Below are 18874 nucleotides of genomic sequence, written 5' to 3'. Positions count from 1 at the left end.
CGAACCTTTAACACGAAATTCCTGGTACCGCCACTGATGGTATCCACCATGGTTGACATGGTAGAATTCGATAAGTTCCACCCATGACTTTTGCTTGGCCTCACAGGTTGCGTCCTTGATCTAGTAACAACTCTGATGGTCATAGGAGACTCAAACCTAGAGTTGTAATATTGAACTGATTTCCCTTGCCTTAGCAGCATATAATCCTTTCGTGAAATAGTAAGATAGGAGCCCGACCTTCTTCGGTTAGCAAATCGATACTTAGGCTCTGCTATATTTGGTCTTTCAAAATTGGTGACACTCTCACAATCTTCCATCATCTCATTTTCTACCACTTTCATATCCTCACTCATTTGATTGTCTTCCATAACACTTGTACAATCTTGTAATCGTCAATCTTCCATGTCTGAACTGTGCACTCTCATATCATTGTTCTTATCATAATCATAAACACCGGCCCTTCCTCTCACTTTCATCTTTTATGAACCCTTTTTGTGAAGTCTGGTCATACCCATTATTACAATCCTCAACTACACTGTTCTTTGTTTTTTTATGTGAGTGAGATAGACCAAGCCCTAGAACTAATGGGACATAGTTATGGGCATGGTCAAGACCTTTCCCTTCTTTACCATGAGAGAGCTCTTAATTTTCTCAAGTTTCCCAACTATTTCACGATTAGATGGATCAACTTTAGAGGCAAATAATAAGTCCAAATAAGCTAAGTCACTCCTACCCAATTCTTCAGCCGTCATGGGATTCCTGTATAAAGCTTTGACGTTATTCGGATTGAATTTCAATATTACGGAGCAAATAAGACCAACTTGCTCATATTACTTTTTCCTAATAAAACAAACAACTGAATTTAGTAGGATGCAAATAGACAGGTTATAAAAATGGTTAATATGCTCTTCCTCTTCAAATACAAAGCAACCAAGGATGATCCCTGCATATACATACTTCTCCAGAAAATGAGATAAATCTACCTCAAAAAAATAGGATGATACCAAAAAATCTACCCCACATCTGACTCGCAAGAGGTTGAGATCCAAGCTCTGCAAAAAAATGAGATAAATGTTAACGTGAAAAGGTGTATCATGAGTAACCCCCCTGAAAAGACCAATGAAGGAAAGGAGGCCCTATACCTATTTACCTAAAAGGAAGAGTAACATGTTGGGTGGAAGAAGACGTCGCATCATGCCGATTCCTACAATCAGCCAAGGCAAAAAATAAAGCCGGAATAAGAGTCGCTCGATTGAATCATATATCAGCTTTCTGAACAACCAAAATTGACCAGGGCGTAGCTTGAAAGGTAGCAAACGGACAAGAATCCCATTCAACTATAAGGAACCTATAAATCAAACCAACATACCAGTCTATAAAAGGCCGACATATAAGAGTTGGAAAACGAATGCCTAAAGTCCCATAAGACCACAAACGTTGCATAACCGAGAAAACTTATCATTAAATCTCTCTGTATATCTCTTCTCTTATGTTCTATACCCATCAAGACCTTCACCCGAAAAAGAAAAGAACATGGTGAAAAAATTATGAACATCAAAATCGATTATGCTGTACCTTACGTGATAAAATGACGACCTTTAAATTAAGTTTCATACTCCGTAATTCAAACGACTTCACCGTCCCTTACTATTGTAGTAGTATATTGTCCCCAAATCTATTACAAATTTTGTTTTTAAAATACTTGTACCAATCTAGCTACATATTCCGTAACTAACAACCTTTTAAATGATGTTTTATTTTACAATCCAAGTTTAGTTTAATGTTTGAACATGAGAACTTTATATTCTTAACAAAGCCATATATAAACTCCACCTTTTCTGATTTCCCCCTATTCTTCTCCACACTCCACCAGTCCACCCAGTAGTACCCCACAACACTCCAGAACTCAATCCACCAACTAACTCCAATGGCGGAAAACTCCACCCAAATCGATGGCAACATTCTCATCGCAAAAACCCTCGCCCATTCCGGCGTAACCCACATGTTCGGCGTCGTCGGGATCCCCGTTACCTCCGTCGCAACCCGCGCTGTTTCCGAGGGTATCCGTTTCATCGCCTTTCACAACGAGCAATCCGCCGGTTACGCCGCCTCCTCCTACGGTTACCTCACTGGAAAACCCGGAATCCTTCTCACTGTCTCCGGCCCAGGTTGCGTCCACGGGCTTGCCGGGCTCTCCAACGCCGCCATCAACACCTGGCCCATGGTTCTCATCTCGGGCTCCTCCGATCAACGTGATTCCGGCAAGGGAGACTTCCAGGAGCTTGATCAAATGTCTGCTGTTAAACCCTTCTCCAAATTCTCCGCCAAACCCACCTCCATTTCGGAAGTTCCGGTTTCGATTCTCCGTGTTCTGAACCGGGCAGTTTCCGGCCGTCCAGGTGGGTGTTACTTGGACCTCCCCACGGATGTCCTACACCAGACTGTGTCGGCGGCTGAAGCGGACGATCTCATATCCAAAGCAGAGGAACTAGTGCGAAAAGAGCAAGAAGAATCGGATTCAGACAAATTGATGCCCAATTCCGAAGTCGAACAGGCGGTGTCTGCTCTGAGGGGCGCGCAAAGGCCGTTGATCGTGTACGGAAAAGGGGCGGCTTATGCCAGGGCGGAGGATGAGCTGAAGAAGTTCGTGGAAAGCACAGGGATACCATTTTTGCCTACTCCAATGGGTAAGGGTTTGATTTCAGACACTCATGAATTGGCAGCAACTGCCGCAAGATCGCTTGCAATTGGCCAATGTGATGTTGTTCTTGTTGTTGGGGCAAGGCTAAACTGGTTGCTTCATTTTGGGGAACCCCCAAAATGGGCTAAGGATGTGAAGTTCATATTGGTTGATGTTTGTAAAGAGGAAATTGAGCTAAGGAAACCTTATTTAGGGTTAGTTGGGGATGCTAAAAAGGTGGTGGGTTTGATTAATAACGTGATCAAGGATGACCCCTTTTGTTTAGGGAGGAATCATCCTTGGGTGGAGGCGATTTCAAAGAAGGCCAAGGACAATGTGTCTAGGATGGAGGTTCAATTGGCTAAGGATGTTGTGCCCTTTAATTTCTTCACTCCTTTGAGGATAATTAGGGATGCTATTCTTGGGGTGGGAAGTCCTGCACCTGTGTTGGTATCTGAAGGGGCGAATACAATGGATGTTGGACGAGCTGTGTTGCTTCAGACGGAGCCTAGGACGAGGTTAGATGCCGGTACTTGGGGAACCATGGGAGTTGGTTTAGGTTACTGTATAGCGGCCGCAGTGGCTTGCCCTGAACGCTTGGTGGTTGCTGTTGAAGGAGATTCTGGTTTCGGGTTTAGTGCTATGGAAGTAGAGGTATTGCCATTTGACCTTTTATATATCATGTTACATTATGATCATGTGGTAGCGTTAACGGAGTATTAGTTTAAGTTTAGATGAATGCAATTTATGAATGGATTATCATTGTTTTTTACAGTGCTTCTTGATTTTTTTGTTGAATGACAATGTAGCTTTGTGACTTAACATGCTAGGAATTCCCACTTTTTAGTAGTAGTTGTCATTGTGATTTGTGAGTGGATTGAATTGCTTTGTTTGGAGCTTTAACGGAGACAGAGAGACACTGGCATCTTGTGGGGATGGCGTTTCACTCTTTTTAGTGAATCAGTTTTAATTCAACTGTGATTGCGAAGGTTAAAGTTTTACCTGTTACGGAGTATGAAGCTAGGAGGTGTTGAACTTTGAAGTGAATTATGTTTCTGACTAGATGGGTTCGACGCCAATCTTTCACTTGGATTGTTTATTCTATCATCATTTCTCATTCTTGCTATCTATCCACCCCCCCCCCCCCCCCCCCTTTTTTTTTCCCAATCGTGCCTTCTTGCTGCTCTGTCTCCAACTGATCCTTCCTAATCAAGATGTGCCAGTGACGAGATTGTAATGATTCTTCACTGTGATAATCATCAAAGCTATTATAACCCTCAAGCTTCTTCACATGATAATCATCAAAGCTATTATGCTGTGTTATATTTTTTTTTCTCCCTTAGGACACTGCCATCTGGTAGATAAATCTTCCACTTTTTCCACTAGTGTTTATTGTCACGAGTGGTCACAAAGATGTTTTAATTTCTATTTATGCTGGAATAGAAACATCCGTTAACTTGAGCTTGCAAGTTTCAAGTCATTAAATTAGCGAAATTTTTTCTGAGTGCACCAGTCTCAATTAATAGCTCAATGTGCGGGTTTAGATATCCAAATATGTTCTCAGAGGTTTACTGTCTTGGTTTGCATTTTTACTAATAAGTTTAAGGTAAAAAAAATCTATCCTTGTATCTTTTCTCTACTGCCTCTTATGTACAAGCTGGATTCAGCTGATCCAGTTGTCCACTAGGAGAACTAAAATGGAGGCAGATGCAACTTTTCCTTTGAAAATTGTGTATCGACAAAGAAGCCTGTTTGTGGGTTGCAATTGTAATGTGCAGAAGATGATCATGTTTTTGTGCACTAATCTGAGACATGTTTGTTTCTGATGTTAGACTTAGAAGTTGGAACTGATTTAGCCCTTTTTTAATTTATTATACCCTTGGTTAATTTCACAATGGATTTCTGAGTATGATATTTGGATTTCTGACAATCCACTGTATAATGCTGTTACCCCAGAGGTAGTAGTTTTTGTGAGATTGTCACTTTTGGCGGGGTTTGTGAAGGGAGAGGAGAAGGAGGAAGTGCACTGTCTTACCTGCTTGTGTTTGTAAGGCTACTTCAAATATACAATTATACCCTTAAATTGGGATAGCATAGATTTGCCTGCAACTTTACAGTACAACAAACAGAAGGCTACACCCTCACTTTGGCACCTTCTTTTCTAAAATGTTGTACGGAGTGATTCTTTCCATTCCTAATAGAGAGTGATTCACTAATATGTTGACTTTTTATTAACATTAATAAACAAAGGGCCTTCTTTAGAAAAAAAAGAAAAAGAAAAACAACAACTTCCGGGAACATTTCATCTTATAAGTACGTAGTATGAATTTATCGTATGGAAATACATCTGAAATTATCCAAAACCATATAAACATAATGTAAAGAGAAAAAGATCTTGGATCAAAATGGCTCATTAATTTTATCTACCATGAAGTAACTCAAAGTCGTTACATCTCAAATCAAGGGTGAATTAGATACGACCTTTATTGTTATCACCATTTTTTGTGGCCGTGTGCAACTGCACATCATTAAAAGCATTACCGTTTTGTTGATATTGTTTTGTGTTGGTTTGGCCAAATGATTTCCTGTTAGAACATCATTGTGCTATCTAATTGATTGTAACTCTTTAAGTCTTTAACTGTGGCCTTATTTCTCATCTTAACTTGTGCAGACTGTAGTTCGATATCAGTTACCTGTTATAGTTATAGTCTTCAACAACAATGGTGTATATGGTGGTGATCGTAGAAGTCCCGAAGAGGTCACAGGTCCGCATAGAGATGATCCTGCACCAACTTCTTTTGTCCCAGAGGCAAAATACCACGTCTTAATTGAAGCTTTTGGAGGGAAAGGTTATCTTGTCAAGAATCCGGATGAACTGAAGTCAGCCTTGGATGAATCTTTTGCAGCGAAAAAGCCTGCTGTTATAAATGTCATAATTGATCCTTATGCTGGTGCTGAAAGTGGGAGGATGCAGCACAAAAACTGAGGTATGAACAATTGTTGAATGGTAACACTGCAACCTTCTTTGTTCTTACTTCTTAGTGTAAGTAGTGTGAGCTTATTGTGTGGAATACCTCGGGCAGTTGAGCATCCATTGCCCTTTCGATTGATCCAAAGGGATGCATATCGCGAAGCTTTGTTTGTAATAAGTTGTTACAGGAAGTATAAAATATGTGCTATTTGTTTCTACTAATTGAAGTTGGAATGTATACTAATGTACACTAGAATACATCAGTCAAGCCGAGAGCTTGCACATAGAAAGGATGTTGAACCAGATACTTGTATTCATTCTATGATTAGGGCCAATCTCTATAATTCTGGCTATTTCCCTTCATTTCTCCATCTTAAAAGCAATGATAGTCGTTGTTTAATGTGGAACTATTTTTCTTTTTTCTTCTTTTCCTAATGAGACGTTAAAGCATTTATTAAGAAAAAGGAAAATTTATAATTGATTTGTATTCTGGAATATATGTTGCCTATTTGGAAATGGCATAGTAAGGGAGCAGAGAGTTGGAAATTAGTGAGCTGTATAGAGTTGATCAAACATAGCCTTAACCCAAAAAAATGTTGGGAGTTTTGGGGCATCATTTTAACCAGTTACATATAAATAAATGAAAATGATTCGACCATGATGATAACATTCATGCATAAGAAGTGAAACAATTACTGAGACCGAGCTCAAAAGCTAGGTCACTTATTACGCACAACACACCCGGTTCACCGGAGCTTATAACTCCGACTACATCCAGATCCGACCCGGATCGCACACCTTGCTTATGGTGAGTGAGTTTCCCAACAAGAATGTCTGCATACGGCGAGGCTTGAAGACCTCTTTTAAGCAGCATCAAATTGCTTACCACTTGAGCTATGTTGGTAGGTCACTTATTACAGACAACGAGTTTGCATCTAGTACGGAGTAATACAAATCCATCTTACTATAAGTCCATACTAATAAAATGATGAGTACGGACTTTTAGTGTATTATTCTACTTACCTTTAAAAAAAATACAAAATGCAATTATGCAAAAGTTCACGCATAACAACATGCTTGAATTATACTTTCTCCGTCTTTTAATACTCGCAACGTTTGGACTTTTGCCACTATTCATATAATCTAATTTGACTATTCTTAGTGCTTTTTATATAAGATAAACCATAGTCATGTGGGATCTTGTTAGATTCGTCTCAATATGTATTTTCAAAATATCAACTTTTTATAATTTTTGCATAAAGAGAATTTAAGATATAAATGATCAAAGTTGTGCATTAGTATGCGTGAAACTAACAAACGTTGCGAGTATTAAAAGACGGAGAAAGTATGTCTTTTTGATATGTTAGTAAGTTATATTATTAGCTTAATAACAAATTCCGTTGTAGTCTAGTTGGTCAGGATACTCGGCTCTCACCCGAGAGACCCGGGTTCAAGTCCCGGCAACGGAACTTTTTTTTTAATTTTATTCATTTAGCCTTTTTGAAAATCAATAGAGTGTTGACCAAAATCATTGCAATCAAAACTGAGATAGACCTCAATTGTATGGATTGTTTTTAGAAACAACATAGATCGATCAACTTCAATTTCATAGATAATAACATAAATAATTCTAGCATACACAAAATTTATTCATACATAAAGATTAAAGATATGTCAATCCTTAATCCACCCTAAAGTAGGATCATAAGTTCATGATCATTTTCAGCTAGCTGAATCCACTTAGTAAGGCCGAGGTGGTGGCGGTGGCGCTCCGCCAGGGCGAGGCCAAGGAGTCGGTGGACCGTAAGGATCACGGTCCATGTACGGTGGTGGTGGAGGAGGGCCGTAGGGATCACGGTCCATGTATGGTGGTGGTACTGGATCGTAAGGATCACGGTTGAAGTATGGTGGTGGAGCTGGACCTGGACCTGGACCTGGAGGCCCAGGGCGGCCATGATGGGGTTGATGATGGTGCGCTGCGTAGTAAGGAGGTGAAGGTGGGCCTGGAGGCCCATGAGAAGGTTGGGGAGCATAATAATTAGGATGTGGGCGAGGCGGTGGTGGCGGGCCATATTCAGGGTGTGGAGGACCATATATTGGTGGTTGCGGTGGCGACGGGCCGAAATGTTCAGGAGGAGATGGTCCTGGTCCTGATGGATAAGGACCTCTATAGGCCATTATGTTGTTGGGTTTCAAACAAAGGTTGAAAACGCAGCTTAGCCGGTAGTGTGTGTGGATGAAAGGAAGATGAGAGCAAAGTTGGTTTTATGAATGGTAGTTTTCTTATGGGGTTAAGGAAGTATTAAAGTCGGTGAAGTAGCTTTCAATGGAGATTAATATTTAATCTCATTACAAGTTGAATAAAAGTGGTAGTACCGTAGTACACTTACTACGTGACAACTAAAGGGGGGCGTGTCTAATTTCTCTTTGTAGCCTCCAAAATATTCGTGTGGTTTACATATTTTCATGGATTTTTCATGAAATGCTCTCGAAATTTAGCGTAATTCACTAAATACTCATCTATTTTTAGAAATTCAACAAATGTCCTTCATAAATGACTTAATATCCATAATACTCTTACTAATGACGCGTTGTTAGTGCTCCGTTAGCCTAATTTTCAAATTCACCAAATACCACTATTTTAATACTTATTTCACCACATACCTCTATTCTGAAAACTTAATTCACCAAATACCCATAATTTAGAATTACTCATTTTGATGTTCAACAACTAGTTTTTGTGTTTGAAAATAAGCCGTTGCCTTATTCTTTGCTTATAAATACCTCATTTCTGACTGTTTATTGTATTTTTCCTTTTTTTTTTTTTTGTTAATTTCATATCATTTTGGTCATGAGTTTTCTTTCCAAATCATCATCCACACCCATGAATCCACATATGTAAGAGTTCTAAACAAATTCTATTATTGTGGGAGGAAATTTGCTATACGAAGCTCCGATACAAAACTCAATAAGTTTCAATTATGTATCCAATAAGTTCAGGCCTCATCCATTAAAGACAACACACCTTAGGTGAGCAAAAGGCCAAAAAAAAACCCTTTCCAATGAAATCTTATGTGGGTGAAGCTGAAGTATTTCAATTTTAAAGCTAACACCTTAATTTTCTTATTATCCGAATGGTGAAGAGACTAATAAATCAAGTTCAATAACGCATACATCACAACCTCGATTTCAAACATGGATTCATGAGGTGAAAATCTTGAGTTTGGAGGCAAATCTTTATCCCAAGATTCATGTTTTTTACTGGTACATGTGTTTTGAAACATACCTTAATTTCATTTCTTTTTCTTGTTTCCTCAAATACAAAAATAGACATTTTCCCATAAATTCTGTATCACCATGTCAATAGAACCTAGCTCAAAAGAAGTGGGAAAACCTGCCTCAACTATAAGGTGGAGGGAAAATTAGGAGGTGGAAGAAAGGTGTTTGGAGGCAGTAGAGACGGGAGACAAAAAGGGAGTTAACGTTAAATAGGTGGCATGGAAGTGACAGGAGTTGAAGTAGCTAGAACATACGCGTTAGAATAAAATTAATAAGAGATTTGTTTTTAATCTGTTTGCACATGTTAAAGATATTGCCCATATTGGCAAAGGAATACCTTCCGATTGCATGGTAAATATTACTTGGTCACATAAAGATAAGGTACAAAAGCAGTAGTTATTTTCTTGAAGAGTTGCGGCTTTTTGAGGTGTTTTAGGAGTATTTTTTTATTTAGTGTTGTGTCGGAGCTTCAGATTTAGTGTTATATCAGAGATTCAGATGGCAAATTTTCTCCCACGACAACAGAATTTGTTTGAGACTCTTACATATGTGAACTCATGGGTGTAGATGATGATTATGTAAGAAAACTCATGAAAAAATTGATATGGAGTTAACAAAACAATAGGAAAAATACAATAAACAGTCAGAAAAAACGGATATTTATAAGCAAACAATAAGCAACGACTAATTCGTAAACACAAAAACTAGCCCTCGAGCATCAAAATGGGTATTTTAAGTTACATATATTTGGCGAATTAAGTTTCAGAATAGGGGTATTTGGTGAAATAAGTATTAAAATAGGGGTGTTTGGTGAATTTGAAAATTAGGTTAATGGAAGACTAACGATGCGTCATTAGTAAGGGTATTTTGGGTATTACGTCATTTGTGAGAGGCATTTGGTAAATTTTTGAAAGTCGATGAGCATTTGGTGAATTACACCAAAATTCGGGGGTATTTCATGAAAAATCCGTACTTTCAAGCTACCATTAATGTAATGTACTCCCTTTGATCCGTCTCCTATACATTGTTCTATTGTATACTTTTAATACACGACTTGAAACACAGAATAAAGTGTCTTCATTTTTAATTTACATGTAAATATTATAGAAAGTTGATATTCTAAAAACATACATCTGAACCGAATCTAATAAGATCTCACATAGTAGTATTTAGTTATTATTATTAGAGATGATCAAATATGATATTTTATCAATTAGGATAATTACATTATCGTCAATGATGGATAAGTGCCTAAATGAATGTTTAGAATGAGTTAGATGTAAAATGGCTAAAGGCGTAGAAGACTTCTAAACTTTATGTTAGAATATGCCTTAAATCGGTCAACCTCTTACTGCAACGCCAACACGGGGATCTCCCTGAACAGTATGGACGAGGGTTATCTTTTTTGGGTCTATTTTCTGGGATTTTCGCATCTGTTTAAATAGTATTATATAAATTCTTTAAGTCACAACCTAGTTGTATTATGTAATCTGTAGTCTTTAAGATCAATAAAACTTGTATCTCCTCTACTTGTGGACTACAGATTACAACACAGAGATTTAGTAAACCGCGATAAATCTCTGTTGTTTAGTTATGTTATTTATAATTTTTTTAATTGCATGCAACACTTTATTACTAGAAGATATGAGCATAGGCCGCCCCTAGGATGATTTGATAATTTTTTTTGTAATTTTGAAGGATAAATCTTTACCTTGGGAAAAAAACAGACAAATTGTTGTTCATATTATACAACACAAAAGGGTAAAAACAGACAAGGGGATTGCACATTACATACTTGAACTATACCAAGTATCATTAACCCATAGCTTTTCAATTTCAACATATCATAGATTCATAGCTCATCAGCCAGCCATACTTTAGCTTAAGATTTATTTATACTCGCGTGCAACACTCCAAGCTAAGTACAAACATTACTAGCTATTGCAGTAGTGCAATTATATGCTCTCATGAACTCAAGGAGGGGGATGTGCGCCTGGTGGGCCGAAAGGCGGTGGAGGCCCTGGAGGAGGAGGAACTGATGGGCCTGAATGGTAAATTGGGCCTGGTGGTGGTGGTCCAGACAGTGGTGGAGTATGGACTGGGCCTGGCGGTTGAGGAGGGCCTGGGGGTGGTGGTGTTGGATAGAATGGTGCAGGCGGTGGTGGACCAGAAAGTCCTGGTGGTGATGGATATCGCGGTGGCGGCATTGGTGGGTCATGGCTGTGGCCTTGCCCAGGAGGTGGCATATCTGATATCTTGTAGACCAAAATGTTGAATTTCGAGTTTGTCTATTGGGCCTTAGTAAAGAAACGAGGCCTTATTTATAATGACGAAAATGGTTGGCAAGATTTTGTAGACTTGTATCCTTGTAGAGTTGTAGGTAGAACTGTGGAAGGAATGTGGATTGTGGACTAGCAGGTGGCCACATTCCCATGGGCATGGACCGGTAGATTGTACCAAGTATATTTGTATGCTTTAAGTTCTGTTTGGTTCAGTTAAACTTGACTGAAACTGATTTATTTGAACTTATTTTTTGTGATAAGAACTTAATTGTATGTTGAATTGTCTGGAAAAAAAAAACTATTTTTGTTATCTGAACTTATTTTTTATGAAATAAGTCAAAATAAGTTGAAACAAACATACCCTTAATAAAAGCTCTTGGTACTCCGTATGCGGTTTGGTGTTTTCGCTCTCTCTGACAACTCTTTTGTCGCTCCGGTGGGACGCATGTTTTTGGCATGCATGCACCTTAAAATTATGCGTCATTAGAGGTGGAATATTGGATACTATAAGCATCTCAAAGTATGTATAAAACTTTTGTCATTAAATAAAATTTGAAATGGGATTGTATATGAAGTTCCAAAATTTTTGTTTCAAATTTGTAATTGACTTGCCAAAATTCCGTCTCAAATATTTTGAGACGACCTTTATAGGAACGAAATTCCTCGTCTATATAAGGTGAGTATTTTGTGGTGATGTAACAAGGATCATGAAAAGTACGACACGAACAATTACTTGTACTTCTATAAGGTGATTAATTATTTTGTAGTGATGTAACAAGAAACATGAAAAGTACGACACGAACAATAACTTGTACTTCCTTTGTTAATTTCTCTTTAGTATATTGTATGTGATTCTTACATGCTTGTTTAGCACTGGATAGATGTAAAAGTCAACCATGACCGACTCTTAATTGGGGAAGTTAATTGTTAGATTGTGTGTTAGTTATATACGTACAATGGTTTGTTATTAATAATTGATCGAGTTTACGTTGTAATAAAAATCTTTTACTCCGTAGCTAGGTTACAATAGACTAGTAGATAACTAGCTACATGTACAAATTAAAGACTAGTAGATCGGCACTGCTAGCTAGTTAATTCTAATTAGTTTGATAGTCGAAATGACACCTTAGGTCTAACCTAGTGGACAAATTGTTGCTAAAATAGTAACGTACAATTGTACATAAGATCATAAGAAATTTTTTGCATTTATAATCATCTTTTAATTATTGACATGCATGTATCAGATATATACTTCGCACATTGCAAGGGATTGATCTCCGTAAAACCTTAATTATACTAGCTCCGTTTCAAAAAGATCTTTACAGTTACTATTTGCACGTACTCCAATGCAATATTTAACTACTAATATATCCAATTTCGTATGAGAAAAAATTATAAAAATTTGATATTCTGAAAATACATTCCGAGATCAATTTAACAAGATCTTACATGTAACGTTTTGATGTATATAATGGTGAGAATTTACGGTCAAAGTTTTATACTTTGGACACATTTTTCAAAGCGTAAAGAACTTTCTGAAACGGAGGTAGTACTTGATATAAAAATTTGTAGTGTAGTTGGAGCTACTAGCTAGGTAGGTAGGTAGGTAGGTAGTAGTAAAATAAAATTCCATAAGTGGAAAGTGTGTGCGTACATCATAGTTGGTATATATGGAAAGTGTGTAAGTATATGGAAAGCTCTCATTTTCATTTTTCAGATGGTCAGAAGACAAATTAATTACATCAACCCGGTCTCTGCCAAGTTACATGTGAAGATCGAGATCGACTGTAAACAAACATGTAGATGAACACATAACCTTTATTTGCAAACTAGACTTGTCAGTTATCAAAAACACTGCAAAATTAAGTAGAAAGGTTAATTAATATAATTAACTATGTACATACTGGTGTAAAATTGTAGTAGAATTTTAATTGAAATGAGCAGAAACAAGCGAAGAGACAACAGCTTAATTTTCTAATTTAGATTGAAGACACTAGCTAATTATTTGGTGTTTATTGAAAAGAGGGGAACAATAATACATAAATAAAATAAGCTAGATGAATTAATTTAACAAATAAATTAAACACGTTTTAGTAACAGTTTGTCCATTAGAAATAATAAAAGTAACACAGGAGAGGTGTTGACAGAAGATAGGGAGCACAAAGGGAATGAGATGCAACTTTGTACGGAGTCATTTGTAGGGCATTTCACCTCATCTGTGCGCTCTATCTTCTGTCAGCAACTTTGCGTAATTCACCTCCAACCGCCCACTACTACTATTTTTGGCTCTTTTTTATGTCAATGAAAAACATTTTCAAAGAAAGAAAAGGAGACTCGAAAAAATGGGAGATTTTTTTATTTTTTTAATGAAAAACAATAATATAATTAATACTCCCTCCGTCTCTTTTTGTTTTTTACGTTTTCCTTTTTGGGTATTTCAAAATGTTCTTTACATTTCCTTTTATATTATCACATAAATGACTTAGTATTCTATCAAATTTGTGTCCAATTATTATTTTAACAAATTAAATTCATTAGGTCATTTAATATCTCACACTTTTTCATTGGGATATTAAAAGTTTCTCATTTTCCAATCTCAGAATTTTGATAAAAGTGAAAATATTATAAATAAACGTAATTTATCTTGTTTAAATAAAAAAATTGAGGAATCTCAATGCAAATTAATTAATCGTTAAAACGCGTGAAAAATACCAAACGTAAAAAACAAGAAATAAAGAGAAATCGAGCTAGGGGCAGAAGGTGATGACAGAAGATAGAGAGCACAAAGGAGTGAAATGCAGCAAATATAAATCTGTATATCATCCTTAGTGCTCTCTATCTTCTGTCAGCTTCCGTTTATCCACTGCCTTCCCGCTCGCTCTTTCGATTAAAAAAAAAAAAGAAAAAAAAAAAAGAGAAACTCGATCCTACAAGAAACGCGATTACCATGTTATATCGATCTTTTGAAAATGTTAAGAGAGAGAGAGAGAGAGTGAGAGATATGTTTGGTTTGTGGATTGCTGAAAGGGAGTAGCAGTACACAACCCTATTTATAGGGGGGTGGACTGCTTGGAACTTGGAAAAGATTGTCCGCATGGAAAGTATTAATAATATTATTTAGAGGATATGGATATGCTCATTAATTTGTCTATGCGATGATGTATTGATGTCTTATTGGCTTACTTGTATATAATATTAATAATTAGTAACTTCACTTTTATCAAATTTTGATTTAAAATTTTAGTTTAAAAAGCGGACCTGGGGGGTGAGGGGGATATTTTATTTCTTAATTACGGAGTATATGGTTTGGTAAATAGACGGGCCTGAGGACCTGCTGTATGGTTTGTGGGCTTAACATAATTTCTTATGCTACTACTTTGAGCAACTCAACCAATGGTAAATTATATAAGGATATGCTTGCAATATAAATATAATTTGTATTCAAGCTTGTACGGGGTCACATCCAAATCAAGGACAGAAGAGCAGACCTGACTTAAAAGGTCAGCTCTACTCTTGAGGGACTAGTTGTACGGGATCATATCCAGAGAGGACAGAACATCAACAACAGAGCAAACCCTGACACCCAGGGCACACCCAAGTCAAAGAAAGACTCTAAACCCCAAGCCAAGTATATACAGCCCAGACAGATCAAACCTCCCCAGATCACGTGTAAAGACACAGAGCAGAGCTAGGCAAGGCTGCATCAGTCCAAGAAGGGACCTGCAGGCTAAACGACAACGACAAGGAATAAAGTACATCGCCGTCATACACGTGGCGGCATCTAAGTAGGCCAAAGTACAGAATAGTACGCCTATAAATAGCACCCACATCATTCATGATGGGACACATTTTTACACACGGTACTTGCTCCACCTTCTCTCTATATTCCCTCTCTAAAGACTTCTTATCTATTTGCTGACTTAGGCATCGGAGGGGGTTTCCTCGGTTAAACCCCCGAGGTTAGCTCACGTTTGCTCTGCTTGACAGGGCCAAGGCACTCCGGAACGTCCTCCCAGTTCCACACTCGGAACAAGTGGCGCTAGAAGGAGGGGACTTCCCAGACCTTGCCTCTAAAAGACCTACCCTCCCACAAAATGACTGAGTCAAGCGAACCGATAATCCAGCAGATAGAACCACCCACCTCTAGAAACAACCAGAGAATCACAAACGTACCTTTGTTCGGCATGCCTCAGAGTCTTGGTCCGCCAAGAGAGACACCACAACCCAGAGCTATGGCAACCCCCAGCCAGGGCCAGGGCATCCCAGTTCCAACCAGTGCCTCACTAGCACGGTTGGGGGCACAGTTCTCACCCGACCAGATGCGCACAGCCATAGAAGTCCTGACCTTCCTTACCCAGACAACACCGCAAGCCCAGGTCATGAGGACAGCCCCAGAGGTTGAGGTTGAGCAGAGGAGGAAACGTCCCAGACCCCAAAACAGTCCGAACGTCTGGAGGAGGAATCTGCAGCAGGAGATGGAAGGGGCTGACAGCCAAGAATATGAGGCAGAAAGTATCACGCCTAGCAGAGCTCAACCCAGAGCGAGAACCGAACAAGCACCCAGCCAGAGGCACCACTCCGGGTCAGGTATGCCAAATCCCACCCGAGCAATAGTTAAACCTGATAATTCCCCTTTCTGTGATGAGATACTCTCGGAAAAAATGGAAAAGATAAAAATGCCCACCTGCAAATATTCCGGAAAGTCAGACCCAACGAATCACCTCTCTGCCTTTGGAGGACACATGATGCTATATACCAACACAGACTCTATGTGGTGTAAGGTTTTCCCTTCCACTCTGGAGGGGATAGCACAGAGCTGGTTCGGTAAAATACCCAAGGGCACCATAACCTCTTTCCGGCAGTTAGCCATCTTGTTTCGCACCCAATATGTGGCAAACATTGCCAGAGAAAGGATGACAGGGGAGCTGATGTCAGTCATCCAAGGACCTCAGGAATCTCTGAGGGAGTACATATCCAGATTCAATATGGAGGCATCGAATATACCCAAGTTACAGCAAGAGGTAGCAGTCCTGGCTATGATGACTGGTCTGCGGGATGGAGAATTCAAGAGTTATCTGGGCAGAAAGTCATTCACAACCCTGGCAGAGGTACTGGGGAAGGCAAATGAATTCATAAAAAGTGAAGAGATTGGCAGAGCAACCTCACGACGATATGTAGCAAGTGAGAACAATTACGGTAGTCAGAGCAGAAAAGAGCCGTACAAAAAAGAATACCCGGACAAAAGGGAAAATCAGCAGCCCAGAAAAGATTGGCACGGGCAGGTCAGAGGAAGGGGTAGTGAGTTCAAAACTGAAAAGCGAGGCAAATTCAACGAATACACTCCTCTGGTTGCATCCAGAACCCAGATTTTTGCTATCAGCAAGGAGGATGAGAAATGGCAGAGACCACCGAAAATGTACAACAAATACAGAGACACGAAGAAGTACTGTGATTTTCACAAGGATCATGGTCATCTCACAGAGGAATGCACTCACCTGAAAGATAACATTGAGGACCTGATCCGAAGGGGGTACCTAACACAATTTAAGGCAAAGAGCTCATACAGCAGGACCTACGAAAACAGGGATGATGAGGGTCGATTTGATAACAGGAAGACAGAGCAAAAACAGAACCACCCAGCAGAGCAGAAGAGGTCGAATGATATACTGGTCATAACTGGAGGACCAGTCTACGCTGGTACTACAGCCAGCGGTGCTAAGGCCAGTGTGAACGAATTTAAACACCAGGTTAATTACCACAACTCAGGAAAATGGCCTGCCCCTCCAAAAATCCCACAATGCACTTTTACAGAAGATGATTGTAAGGGCATAATTTATCCCCATGATGACCCAATGGTTTTAGCTCTGGATGTGGCTAACAGAAAAATCCATCGAATCCTGATAGACGGAGGAAGCTCTGCAAACATTCTATTCTGGCCAGCTTTCCAAGAGCTGCAGATTGAAGAGAAGCACGTAAAGCCAGTTAGCTACCCAGTAATTGGTTTCACAGGAGCAACGGTGATACCAGAAGGAATAGTTAGCTTACCTGTCCAAATTGGGCAGGGGAAAGATATCAAGGATGTCATGGTTGATTTCATGATAGTCAAGGTACCCGCAGCATACAATGCCATTCTGGGCAGACCATTTATTCATGATGCAGGAGCAGTGGTGTCTACTTATCACCTCACCATGATGTACACAACGAATGATAACAGATCAGCTAAGGTCAGGGGAAACCAAGAGCAGGCTAAGAGATGCTACCACACAGCCCTGAAACAGCCACCCAGACCCCCGCCCCTGGCAGAGGCAGACATTCCCTTGTCCAGAAAGAGAAAGAGAGCAGAGCGTAAAAAAGACGCACTACTGGACATGGAGAATTTTGAGCATCGTGAAGAAGGACTGTTAAAACCAGCCCCAGCAGAAGAAACAGAAGAGATAGAGCTGGAGGAAGGAGTAGAGGACAGAACAGTCCGAATTGGCACAGATATAGACCTTTCCCTGAGGGTAAATATCATCGATCTGTTGCGAGAGCACGCGGACATATTTGCCTTCTCTGCCGACGAAATGCCAGGGATTGATCCCAACGTCATGGTCCACAGGTTGAATGTTAACAGAGAAGTCAGACCGGTGAAACAGAAGAAGAGAGCTTTTTCGACAGAGAAGAATGTAGCCATCCAGGAAGAGATCAGCAAACTATTAGCAGCCAAATTCATAGAAGAGTGTGACTACCCGGAATGGTTGGCTAATGTTGTGATGGTAAAGAAAGCAAATGGTCAATGGAGGATGTGCGTAGACTTTACAGACCTAAACAGGGCTTGTCCGAAGGATTGCTACCCGCTACCCAGAATAGATCAACTGGTGGATTCCACCAGCGGGCATGCCCTGCTGAGTTTCATGGATGCCTTTTCGGGCTATCACCAGATCAGTTTGTTAGAATCAGACCGGAAAAAAGCCGCCTTCATCACAGACGCTGGAGTTTACAACTACAGGGCTATGCCATTTGGTCTAAAGAACGCAGGGGCCACATACCAGAAACTGGTAGACAAAATATTCGCAGGACAAAAAGGCCGAAACGTGGAGGTGTATGTAGATGATTCCATAGTCAAGAGCAAAAAGGAGGGTGATCACATTAAGGATCTGAAGGAAACTTTTGCAACATTGAGGCAATTTGGTATGAAATTAAACCCAAAAAAATGCGTGTTCGGTGTTAAGTCTGGAAAATTTTTGGGATTCCTGGTCAGTGAAAGAGGAATTGATGCCAACCCAGAAAAAGTAGAGGCCATACTCAACCTACCAGAACCAAGAAACATACGAGACATCCAGAGGTTGACTGGGAAAATGGCAGCACTCACCAGGTTCATCAGCAAGTCCGCAGACAAGTCTCTCCCCTTTTTCCAGGTGCTAAAGGGAAACAAAACATTTAAGTGGGGAGAGGAGCAAGAGAAAGCATTCAAGGAGGTGAAGAACCATTTGAAAAGCCTCCCAACCATAGCCAGACCAGAAGTGGGGGACATATTACAGCTATACATCTCTGCCTCCAAGAAAACTGTAGCAGCAGCTCTGGTAGTCGAGAAGGATAAAATCCAGCAGCCAGTCTACTTTGTCAGCCACATCCTCAACCCAGCAGAACAGAGGTACCCCCTGATTGAAAAAATGGCCTTCG

At 39.6% G+C, this 18874-nt stretch overlaps 1 protein-coding gene, 1 long non-coding RNA gene and 1 other non-coding gene across 3 annotated transcripts; 2 read left to right on the top strand and 1 right to left on the bottom strand.

Moving 5' to 3' along the window:
• The first annotated feature begins 1820 nt into the window (after positions 1–1820).
• On the top strand, positions 1821–6014 carry LOC110801650 (2-hydroxyacyl-CoA lyase). Its single transcript, XM_022007025.2, has 2 exons — positions 1821–3334; positions 5352–6014. Exons 1-2 carry the CDS (start codon positions 1928–1930, stop codon positions 5664–5666), a joined length of 1722 nt encoding a protein of 573 aa, XP_021862717.1. The 5' UTR covers positions 1821–1927; the 3' UTR covers positions 5667–6014.
• Positions 6015–7047: 1033 nt separating this feature from the next.
• On the top strand, positions 7048–7120 carry TRNAE-CUC (transfer RNA glutamic acid (anticodon CUC)). Its single transcript has one exon. It is a non-coding gene; the product is annotated as a tRNA-Glu (tRNA).
• A 3534-nt stretch (positions 7121–10654) lies between these two features.
• Positions 10655–14224, bottom strand: LOC130466152 (uncharacterized). Its single transcript, XR_008926169.1, has 2 exons — positions 14159–14224; positions 10655–13066 (listed from the first exon to the last, which is right to left on the bottom strand). It is a non-coding gene; the product is annotated as an uncharacterized lncRNA (long non-coding RNA).
• Between the last annotated feature and the right edge of the window lie 4650 nt (positions 14225–18874).

Source organism: Spinacia oleracea, chromosome 1, assembly GCF_020520425.1.
Source record: "Spinacia oleracea cultivar Varoflay chromosome 1, BTI_SOV_V1, whole genome shotgun sequence".
In the NCBI taxonomy this organism is placed as follows: Eukaryota; Viridiplantae; Streptophyta; class Magnoliopsida; order Caryophyllales; family Amaranthaceae; genus Spinacia; species Spinacia oleracea.
This window is presented reverse-complemented; position numbering and strand designations above follow the sequence as displayed.